Below are 12,142 nucleotides of genomic sequence, written 5' to 3'. Positions count from 1 at the left end.
CATCAAAATTAATTCTTGACAATACAGACTAAACCGTGTATAGTTAATATAACATTACTTGATGATTCGATACTCCCAGAGCCTTTTATCGTCCACGTCAAAAGCTCGTCTCTTAATCCAAAGGTTGGTGTTTTTTTAAATGTATTTGTCGCTGATGTGGGGCGTTCATATGGGAGCTCGCGTTATTTCTGACAGCCCCTGAAGGCAACAGACCCTCCGCTAAGCTAGTACATAGAGACGCCTTCATCCTACAGACTGACAGCAGTGTTTTAAGGTGACATTCGAGGGTTTGTCTCTGTTCGCCGCACAAAATGCTTAATTCGCAGAGATCCCTGTCCGAGCTGCCCAAGATGTCGGCTGCCAGTCAGGTGGAGAGAGCTGTGTTGGTGAGTTGTTGTGTCTCTGCTGCAGCAGTGCGAGTAGGCAGGGGCACAGTGCTGTTGGGCTAGCTGGATTAACCGTCATTATAACATGTTGTCATATATCATCGAGTTTTTATAATAATGTCGCCAGGTTAGCAGGACAGTCACATCCTCGCGCAGCAACGCAGGTGCTACATCCATGGCAGCTCTGTGATGTTGACTGCGGGCCTGACTGAGTGGGAGTGCTCACACAGCTGCGCATGTTTCTACATGATGATCACATCATATATGTTGCCCACAACTAACTGTCTCCGTCTGCTTGTCATACAGAGTTAACCACTCTCAGTTGAAACCGTCACTGGTTGCCTGTCATAGACATAATAACGTTGGCTTAAATTAAATTCAACAATAGGAAAGCAAACGTGTTACTTGTCATGTACACAAACCAGGCATTATGGTGTGTCTCAGACTGGTTGTTAGAGGATGAAAGTATACATGAGCTGTAATAAATCCACTATGTAGCACCGTTTCCCCCATCAGATGTTCCTGCTGTTAACCACATACAATAAATATGAAAAACCTTGATGATGAAATGCACCGCCGCCACTCATCAAGGTGCTCTGCCCTCAATCATTCAGGTGTTTCCCTGCTCCAGCACACCTGATTCAAATGAATGGGTTGCTGATCATGTGAGGTGATCAGGTGTGCTGGAGCAGCATGCAGGGCAGGGGGCCCAGGCACAGGAGGAAAACACTGAGCTTATGCAAGTTTGTTGTGTTAAAAATCTAATGTATCATTCAACCCATGTGCAGTCATGTCAACAGGGGCTTCTGAAAACTGTTGTGCTGATTAAAGAAGCAATAACATGTGCCCTCCTTCAGCTCCTTGGGAACCAGCGTGTGTGCATTGTGCAACACACATCATCCAGACATCAGAAAAGGACATTTTGAAATGCAGAAATGAAATAAAGAGGAATGTATGTTAAAAGGGATTAATTAGCATTGATACAATAAATAGACATGACCTGTGTAGTCATATTTCATAATGTCATCTGTAATATGGAACATTTGGGTGTACACGTTCTGCACACTTGCTTGGATTCTAATCAGGAATGAGGGTCACTAATCTGCAAGGACATGAGACCTGTTCCATACATGTTCAACTCTATAAACTCTGACTCATTGTTTAATAAATGTATCCATTTTAACTTGGTTGGTTAAAGAGGCACTATGTAGTTTTGGAGAAAAGATGTATGATTAAAAAAAAATCCATGTATAGATTCTGATAAATGTATTAGTATAACCATCTCTGTTAACTTCATGGCACCTTGAAAAATCCTATAGCTGTAATTCAAATACTTTTTTAGTTGTGAATTTTTGAATTTTGGTTCTCTGAGCTACATTTCAGCATTTTTGTGATTCCTCGTGTTTGTATTCTAAACTTCATCACTTGCTCATTTTTCACTGGGTTTGAATGTGTCCTGAACATCCAAGAGACCCTAAGGATAAGTTATAACATGTATTCAATGAAGGAGTTGTTGCTGAATGGTCACAGTAATCAGATTAACAACAGGAAGTCATTTTTTATCCATAATCTGTCAGTGTCCATCAACGACAGAGGAGCTGTACTGTTTGTACTGTTTTCATAATCATTAATCAGTTCCAGCCACTTTAAAAAAGCAAAAACAACAGTCAAACATTTGCTAGTTCCAGCTTCTTAAATGTGAGGATTTGCTGCTTTTCTTTGTCATCTACAGATGATAAAGAGTCTTTGGGTTTTGGACTGTTGGTTGGACAAAAGAAGCAGTTCAAAGTCCTCACTTTGGACTCTTTTGAAATGTTATACACTAAACGATTACAGATGAATTGTGTAAGTAATTGGCAGTTTAATTGATAATGACAGTAATCGTTAGATATAGTCATTCGCCCCTGTGAGAGAGAAATATACATGGTGTAAGGAAAAACAGAAATTCATCTATTAATTGGATGGTTTTGAAGTCACTTATTAACCCACGCCTTCTTTAAATCTTGATTTTTTTTTTTTTTTTTTTCTTTCTGTCAGGAGGAGGAATTCAACTGGCTGCTTAAAGAAGAAGTGCACGCTGTCCTCAAGCAGCTCCAGGATGTCCTCAAGGTAACAGTTCAGCTTTCTTGTATATGGTAAACAGTGGCACATAGTTGTGGAGTGGAAGGGAATGAGACATGGTTTTCAAAATTCTGCTGTTCTGTGAAAGCCTCAGAGGTTTGTTAGAGATCATTAGTGAACAAACGGCATCATGAAGCCCGAGGAACACAGCAGGACAGGTCAGGGAGAAAGCTGTGGAGAAGTTTAAAGCATGATTAGGATATGAAAAAATATCCCAAGCTTTGAACATCTCACAGAGCACTGTTCAATCCATCACCTGAAAATGGAAAGAGTATGGCACAACTGCAAACCTACCAAGACATGGCCGTCCACCTGAACTGACAGGCCGGGCAAGGAGAGCATTGATCAGAGAAGCAGCCAAGAGGCCCATGATAACTCTGGAGGAGCTGCAGGGATCCACAGCTCAGGTGGGAGAATCTGTCCACAGGACAACTATTAGTCATGCACGCCAGAAATCGGGCATTTATGGAAGAGTGGCAAGAAGAGAGCCATTGTTGAAACAAAGCCATGCAGTTTACCACAAGCCATGTGGGGGCACAACAAACATGTAGAGGAAGGTGCTCTGGGCAGATGAGACCAAAATTGACGTTTTTGGCCTAAATGCAAAACGCAATGTATGGCAGAAAACTAACACTGCACATGACCCTGAACACACCATCCCCACCATGAAACATGGTGGTGGCAGCATCATGTTGTGAGGATGCTTTTCGTCAGCAGGGACAGGGAAGCTGGTCTGAGTTGATGGGAAGATGGATGGAGCCAAATACAGGACAATCTTTGAAGAAAACCTGTTAAGAGTCTGCAAAAGACTTGAGACTGGGGCGGAGTTTCACCTTCCAGCAGGACAATGCGCCTAAACATACAGCCAGAGCTACAATGGAATGGTTTAGATCAAAGAATAAACATGTGTTAGAATGGCCCAGTCAAAGTCCAGACCTAAATCAACTTGAGAATCTCTGGCAAGACTTGAAAATTCCAGCTGTCATTGCAGGGGTGAATACTTTTGCACGCCACACTTTTCTGTTTTTTACTTTTTCTTGGTCCAACACATAAAATCCCAATAAAATACATTTATGTTTGTGGTTGAAACATGACAAAATGTGGAAAAGTTCAAGGAGTATGAATATTTTTGCATGCCACTGCAGCTGTATTTAAGTCTGAGTGAAGAGGACCATCTCACCACCTTTACACATGAAGATCTGTTGATTTTGTTATGGTTAGTCAGCCTGTGCAATCAATGGATTGGATCATGTCATCTGTAGTTCTGGAGGATCTTTGACATCTGAGGAAATATATGACTCAAGCGTGCATCTATAAAGTGGTGGCAGGGAGTCTGAAAGATGTGGGTGTTGAAGAGGTAGGTAGAGTTTATCAAACAGAGTGTATTAGACCACACAGGAAAACTGGTGTGTGTGTGTGTGTGTGTGTGTGTGTGTGTGTGTGTGTGTGTGTGTGTGTGTGTGTGTGTGTGTGTGTGTGTGTGTGTGTGTGTGTGTGTGTGTGTGTGTGTGTGTGTGTGTGTTGTGTGGACTACGAGACTTTAACCTGACTTTCCACCAGCATGCAGTGAGGAGATGAGGACTGGATCACATTTTTGGTGAACTGTTCCTTAAAAGTTATCTGATGCTGCGATGAATTTCCATCTTTTGGAGTCCCTTAACACCAGCTATGCAATCATTGCCTGGACTGGCCATCTGGAGCAGTCAGTATCAATCTACGATGTTAACACAAAGGCCGTAACTTCGCAACCATGTGAGTAAGATTTGCTACTAATGGTTTGTTTTCGCTGCCATCGACAGGAGGCATCGAGACGTTTCTCCATGCCGACACCAGGTCTGGAGAGCCAGCTCAAACAGGAAAACTTCATCCTCGGCAGCTCAACGTAATACCTAAACATCCATTATTTTTAATTATTATTAAGTGTGTATTTTGTATGTGTTCAGAGTGTGCACTCGTCTTTAGTGAAATAACTGTCCCTCTCCATTATTTAACAATGTCTTTCTGTGGAGGAAGTGGCTGTCAGATGCTCAGTGATAGTTGGTTTGAAATGTGCTGAGAATGAACATGTTGGTCATTTCTGTCATGTTGTAATCTTTCAGAGCTGTTGCCCTCCCTTCCCATAAAGAGTCTGTGCCTCTCTGCACGTTGTAATAAAGCTGTGATGTGTTGTTTTGCAGCATGGATCAAGTGAAGGGGGTGCTGACTCTGCAGGGCGAGGCTCTGACTCAGGCTGTGAGTTTGTCTCTTCTCACTCAGGCTTGTCTTCTCTTTGTGGGAAAGTGACACATTGGTTGAAGCTCACATGTTCTGTTAATGTTTTGCTTTTTTGAACAGGACATAAACCTGAAGGTTGCAAAGAACAACCAAGCGCTACACTTTCAGTTCAGAGAGGACAAGCAGTGGAAACTGCAGCAGGTACAGTTCAGTCAGTCACATGTAACCCCATGAGAACAACGGGAAGAAACTGTTGTGTGAGTCTCAAGCTGTGAGGATTGTATGAACTGTCTGACACCCCAAGTTAAGACTAAAAGTATCTCATATCAGGGTTAGAGAACTACGCTCAGCCTGATCCCCACAGCAGGGCCTAATGACAGCTCAAGACATCCTTTAACATACTGTACAACTGTAAAACACTATTCTTTATTCAGCCTTCAGCACATATCACTGTGTACTGATAACTGACGCCAACAACAACTGTCTTATCTTGGCTTTAGACATAAACTTCCGTACCCATCCCGCTCACCGTCCCACCTCTGTCTTGTCTCTAATCATCTATCAGATCCAAGATGCCAGGAATCATGTGACCCAGGCTCTGCAGCTGCTGAGCAGCCATGATGACAGCTACCACTTCAAGACGGGGGCTGAGGTTAATAAGGTCTGTCCTCTGTCAGCTCGTGACAGCCACACCTTGTTGCAACCAGCGCACAGCTGAACATGGAGGAGCTCCCCTTAACTGTGTCAGTGATACTGACTTCATGTTTCTGTTACTGCTGCAGCTCATGGATGCTGTGATGCTCCAGCTGACGCGAGCACGGAACCGCCTCACCACTCCGGCCTCCATGACGCTTCCTGAGCTGGCCACCAGCGGTCTGATGGTACAGGACACGAGACAGTAAACACTACACAAACACAGCTTTGACACCATAAGGATCAGTGTTTGAGTAACAGTGGATTTTTGAGGCAGCAATGTTTCTGATCAAATCTGCTAGTGAAGATGAACACAAACACATTTGGTAAGAATCCCTGGTTATCAAAGGGTTCTGACCAAGACTGTCATGTGGTCAAAAGTACATGACAAACCTCATACTTTTGTGTTTTGGGCTGTTTTTCCTGGATTGGTCTGGGCTTCTTTGTTCCTGTATACAGTGATATTTTAGAAACCTATCTCCCAACCTTTTTCTGCTTATGACCACTTTAAGTGTAAACATATGGCTCTTAAGTCAAATGGGAAAGAGTTCCAAAGTTAAGGAGCCACAACCTCAAAAGCAGGGTCTCCTTTGTTTTAAGTCTTGAGATTAAGATTGAGAATCTACCAGAAAACCCTGTTCAGAGGCCCTTAAAGACCTGCTGCTATACTTTAGGCCTCAACCCTTTTCAATGTGTTCATCTTGGACTGGAACACTGACTATGAGCTAGATTCTCTCACCATCATCAGTGTGGGACCTCACTGCTGCTCTGGTGGCTCAATAGGAGAAAAACCCTGCAGCAGGTTCAACTGGTAGACAGACTGACTCTTGTAGAGTGGACGCTGTTACAGCAGCAAGAAAGTGCTCATCGAGTCACAGCCACACCGTCAACTGTGAATGTCAGGGTGTCCACATGTTATTGGCTCTGTAATGTAAGTATTGAGGGGGGCATTGGAAAAATAAACACATCAGCTAATGTAGCATGAAGCTTGACGCTGCTGTCTTGCGTGGCCCTCGTCAGCCACTCTTCACCCTGCTGTTTGTCTCCTTCCATCAACAGAAGATGTTCACTCCTCCCATGCCAGGAGATGTCATGGTGAACTTCTACATCAACCTAAGCAAACTGTGTCTGACTGTGTACCAGCTTCATGTGCTGCCTCCCAACACCACCAAGGTTGGAACTTTGTGACTCTCTTCAACACTATATGAAGCAGCACACAGCCTCGCGTGACTGATGTTTCATGTTTTCTTTTATCGTCTCAGAATTTCAAGCCAGCTGGAAGCTCTGTGTTGCACAACCCAGGAGCAATGTTGTAAGACCTGCTTGATTTGTGTCTGGTAGTGTTTACATTGAGAAATAATTTGTGTGTACTGTGTCATTTTTCTCAGCATTTTGCAAATCAGTTTGGAAATGTAGTTTAGCACTATACCACCCTCAGGATGTGTGTCTTCCAGGTCCCTTTAATCAGTCTTTCCTCCACAGTGAGCTCAACAACAACCGGTTTGAAGTGAGCCACGTTCACAAGGTAGAGTGTGTGGTGCCCTGGCTAAATGATACGCTGGTATTCTTCACCATCTCTCTGCAGCTCTGTCAGCAGCTCAAGGACAAGGTGGGTGTCTCTCATGCAACATGACAGCGAACAAATTGAATCAATTCTCACTCGATGAATGTTAAAGTGACCTTTACTCTTTAAAGCTGCAGTAATCTATGTGTGTTAAATATTTCAACAACAGAGCTGCCACGTGGGAGGGGCTGCTGCTCCCACTCTGTCTCCCTATTTCAAGTTTTCCTTTACACACATTTTTTTTCTATACTAGTTTTAATTATTTAAGTGGTTAATTTGTTTCTTTCTTTTTCTCTTCATATTCCATCTGTCATTTTAGCATGTCAGATGGCTCTAAATGCTACAATACCCATGAGCCTGTGCTGCCCTTGCCATGGAGAAGAAGCAAAAATTCTAAACTCTTTGTCACTGCAGTTGAAAACAAAAGACGTCATCATAGTTACTGAGCTCATCACACAGCGACACATTTATTTTGTAACATTGCTTAATTACTAGCATTGCAAGATGAAATGAAGTTTGTTATGAGATGTATTAAGAGATTAGCTAAAGCTAAAGATTGGTTTCAGGGCTGGTGCGCTTGGACAGAAAAGATGATGGTATGGAACCATGTTTATACTTTGAAGCGATGATATCGGATCATTTGTTATTGATCTGTTGATATCCATATGAATGGATCATTATACCCCTATTAAATACTGCAGCCTCAAGCTAGCTTTCATCACTGTGCTTCCATATTGGATCCGTTCCTTGAAGGCTACTGTTGGCCTCAAATACAATGTATAATTGGCAGGTAGATAATTCACCTTGCATTTGTAATGTATAATCTAACTAAGCTCCTCTGTCCTCCTCTCACTGCAGATATCTGTCTTCTCCAGTTTCTGGAACTACAGACCTTTCTAATCCACCTCCTGTCCACCTCCAGAGACCGCTCAGACCTAACCTAACTAACTAAGTGTAAGGGACGTCCTTGAAAGGCTTTTATTTTTTTATATATTTATCATCCAGTCATTCACTTCCAAGTGTTGCATGATTAGCTGAGGGAGCCAATCAAAGCCCAACAGATATCAATGTTTGCCATTCACAGTCGCATTAGCCCAGCTGACTGATGTTTTTTCTGATACACATGTATTGCATTTCCCAGCACTGACTTGAAGATAACAGTGAATGAATGTGACTGTTGCTGATTTGTTATTAGAATGTTTGTGTTGTTACATTCAAGAAACTTAGTACTTGTTGAGTAGTCATCTGGTTCTTATCCCAAAGTCTCGTGATCTGTCATGTTGTTTGGAACACTAATATCTACACTCAGGGTTGAAAGACGGAGCAGCACTAAGAGCTCACAGTGGGAGGAGTTTTTCTGGAGTACTTTGAGTTCCTTCACAGCAGTTACAAAGTCTCTCAGTTTCTCTCAGGCATCTGGTTTTACATGTCAAATTAAGTTTTGTATTCATGGTTAGCACTACTAAGATGGTGTATAGATTTGTCTGGAGGAGCTTTGAGAAGTCTGAGAAAACATTTCAAGTGACATCACGCAAGCAATCTTGGGGGATTTTCACACCTATACACAAATCCAAGGAAGTACCAGAGTGTGGCATCTCTCTACTATACATCTGTGTTTGAAGGCAGCGGTCATAAGATGTACTTTTTAAGAAATGTCTAGGAAATTAAAAAAACGTCTTCAGTTCTCAGCAGCTCCAACAGTAGTGACGACTGCAGCCTTGGAGAAAAAAAACCTGAATGCAAAGTAAACAAGCCTGATTCTGGAAGGGTGACCCTGTCTGAGACCGACACTTCATATAGATTCACTGATTGTGCAGAGGACCAGTGTGTTCGCCAAAATGTAATTATGATGCTTGATTTTTTTTTTTTTTTTTTTTTTAGCCAATATCAACAATGATCTGATTCCCATGGCAATACCAATATAACTGTTAAATTCACATTTTTGTGTTTTAAAAAAAAAAGTTCCTAAACTGTTGAGTGTTTAAGCATGGTAAGAAGTGCTAAGATGGAGGGAGCTGCTGGGGTTTCAGCCTGTTCCACTACCTCCAAGTGACCGAAGAAACACTTTTGTCAAAGCTTGTGTCTTTGAGCAGCAGAAAGTCACTGCAATCAGATGGTGGAACATGGAAATGGATCACCAGATTCCTCTATAGATGGTTTGTTCTTGTCTGAATCAGTAGATGTAAACTTGTGTTTTCCTCTTTTTGGATTTTTCATTTTGGGAGTTGTACGCTCCAGTGTTTTCTAGACTTGACCCAAAGTAGGAACTAAAAGTCAGGATATCTTGTAAACATTTTTATTATTTATTCAATACAAGTCCTCTTTGTGGAAGGACAATAGAAAAACCCAGGAGCAATCTTTGAATCTCAGTACATCCACCTGTGCTAATGATACCGTCCACAGTGTTGTCTGCTCATGTTCTCCTGGATGACACTAAGCATTTCTTCTAAAAATGGCTCCCTTACTCTGAGGATTTGTTTCAGTTTAAGGAATTCCTTCATTTCCAAGTTTAAACTGCTGAGTGTTGCGCATGCAGGGTATATTTTTGCAAGGGGATAAAACAAACGGGGATGCAGTAGTATCAGGAGAACATTTCCCACTGTGATCTTTTAGGGAATACAAACATGTTGGTTAAAGAAAGTATGTTATCTCATTCACTGACAGTATGGTACCATGTGTTTGTGGCCCAGACCCCAATGTCTGCCCTATCACACACCGCTCATCGCTTTAGCCAGGTCACATGATGTCACAACAACCCTCAAACCCTGCTCATCTCATGCAATGGCGAACGGTGAAAGAAATTCATACGGCCGCTTTTCTGATCGCCTTCTATCCAAAGCACTCCACTGTATCTCTACGCTCAGCCATCACCCTCACACACCAACTGAACCATCAGGAGCATTTCGGGCTTCAGTATCTCGTGCAACGACAGCCAGAGATCAAACCACCGACAATCTGATTAGTGGGCGATCTGCTCTACGTCCAGCGCCACTTATGCACTTAAAAGATCACTACACTTATTTAGCATTGGAGTCAAAACCAGTGCAGCAGAACCAGATATCTTCATCTATTCCACACATTTCATTGCCTTGATTTAAAAAACAAAAAACAAAAAACAAACCTGGCAGCTACACTACCCACAATTCAACTTGAACAGTGACAGTTGGGTGGAAGGTTGGAGTGTGTCATCTGAGTAGTAACTAAGAGGAGCGGTCTGGTACGCTCACTTCTTCCTAACACTACAAACTTGTGGTCTGTATCCAACAGTGACTCAAATGACATCACATGAGGGCACTTATCAAACTTCACACAGCTCCTTCTAGGGACGCAAAAGGGTTTATACTGCTTTTTTTCACAAATGCAGTAGTTCTCCAAACACCTGGAAACATAGTTTGATGTTGAACACATCAGTCTGAGGTTCAGGCTCTGGATCACATCGTGTGGGACGGATGGTTGAGATGGGAAAAGTTCATGTTCATGTTAAATGATTACAGAGTTGGTCATATGTGAAATAAAGACACTGCATTAATAGTATAACACCATTACCATTATATTACATAAAATCGGGTTTGATAATATTAAACAACAGTTTTTATCTGTTTTGGTTTCAGACAGAACTGGAAACTGGTCATTACAATAACTCTTAATTGACATTAACGTGGCATTAGGTCAGTCTGTGGATCTGGGCCAGTGCTTTGTTTTTTTGGTGGGTGTTTTTATTTGTTTGTGTTGTTCATTGCCCCATGTGGTGGAAATGACATGACTCACATTCCCTGTTTGTTACTACACGCATATGTCTAAATGATAAGCTACTTGTCATGTCTCTTGATGTAATCTTTGATCCGTCTGCTCTGTGTTCATATTTATTTTACACATTTTGCACATGCGTTGATTCCCAGTGAACCAAACACTTATCCAATCATGAACAAATGACTTAATTCCAGTAAGTGTTAATCTACTTTAAAAAGCTGCCTATCATTTAAAATGTGGAAATTATTTATCTGATATTTGTGCAATAAAAAAAATCTTATAAGCTGTCCATGTTTAGCACTCTTGTTGCCTGCTTCAGTGAAACTACACATAATGATGTTTGCATTCAACTTTTCATTACACTTTGTCTCCAATGTTCGGATTGCTTTGATGCCAACTGTGTCACACAGTTCACATAAAATGCACTTTATTAGCTTTGAGTGAGTTTTGGGTCTTTTTACCCACTTCTTTATACTTTAAATACAATTATGATATGAACAGAACATTTAACCCAAAATAAAAAAATCTAGTTATTATCTCCTCATCCTCATGCTGATGGAAAGTCAGGGGAAGTTTTGTAGCCCACTGAACATTAAATGTTCAGTGGGCTACAAAACTTCATGGAGCTCCGCAGCAGACCTGCAGCATTCTCCTACACAACGGATGAGAGATGTATGATAGATGTTGATGGGGACTTGTTTTATAAAGTGAAAAACAAAAATATAATATGGCTCCATACAGCTCGTCCACTGTAATCCAAGTCTCTAGAGGCCCAGAAGTACCAAATTGATCTGAAAAGATGTTACAATATGTCAGTGTCGGCTCATGTACCTGCTTCAGCCCTGCGTACAAACGCCTTTAGCTGAGCAGCTACAGTGAAGTTAAAATGACGTCTTTTTAAGTCACTTTGGGATTTTGGAGCTGCCAGCAGTGGCGGTTCTAGACCAGTTTTAATAGGGGGGCCAGGTTGGGGCCGGCTTTTTTGTTAGGGGGCACATACAACCTGGAAAAAAAGATAAATCCCTCATTCAGACAAAACAGTGTTTACAATTTCAGCAATTTTGACTGGGTAGTAAACTGCTGAGACACTTTATTTCTGCCTTTCCCTTCAGTACAAAATCATTGCAAGAAATCTGTCATAGTATTAGTAATGCAGACTCCCTGTCAGGGGGGTCCAGACTCAGAGTTACAGGGGCACTGGCCCCTGTTGGCCCCCCCCTAGAACCGCCCCTGGCTGCCAGAGACTTGGATTACGCTGGGTAAGCTTTATGAAGTAATTTCTGTTTGTTTTAAATAAGTCTCCAGATACTAAAGTTGTTTAGAAGAATGCCGCAACACAGTTTTTCTGTGAAGCTCCAGAAATGTTTCATGGACTATGACACTTACCTGACTTTCCCCCAGAATGAGGGTGAGT

The 12,142-nt window shown here is 41.9% G+C and overlaps 1 protein-coding gene across 1 annotated transcript; it reads left to right on the top strand.

The window, feature by feature from the left end:
• Positions 1 to 179: 179 nt before the first annotated feature.
• On the top strand, positions 180 to 11,017 carry rogdi (rogdi atypical leucine zipper). The gene is made up of 11 exons (XM_030408311.1): positions 180 to 386; positions 2,424 to 2,495; positions 4,307 to 4,389; positions 4,685 to 4,739; positions 4,842 to 4,922; positions 5,287 to 5,382; positions 5,504 to 5,602; positions 6,474 to 6,587; positions 6,677 to 6,726; positions 6,897 to 7,023; positions 7,837 to 11,017. Exons 1-11 carry the CDS (start codon positions 312 to 314, stop codon positions 7,876 to 7,878), a joined length of 894 nt encoding a protein of 297 aa, XP_030264171.1. The 5' UTR covers positions 180 to 311; the 3' UTR covers positions 7,879 to 11,017.
• Positions 11,018 to 12,142: the final 1,125 nt, after the last annotated feature.

This window comes from Sparus aurata, chromosome 23 (assembly GCF_900880675.1).
Source record: "Sparus aurata chromosome 23, fSpaAur1.1, whole genome shotgun sequence".
NCBI classification, from domain to species: Eukaryota; Metazoa; Chordata; class Actinopteri; order Spariformes; family Sparidae; genus Sparus; species Sparus aurata.
This window is presented reverse-complemented; position numbering and strand designations above follow the sequence as displayed.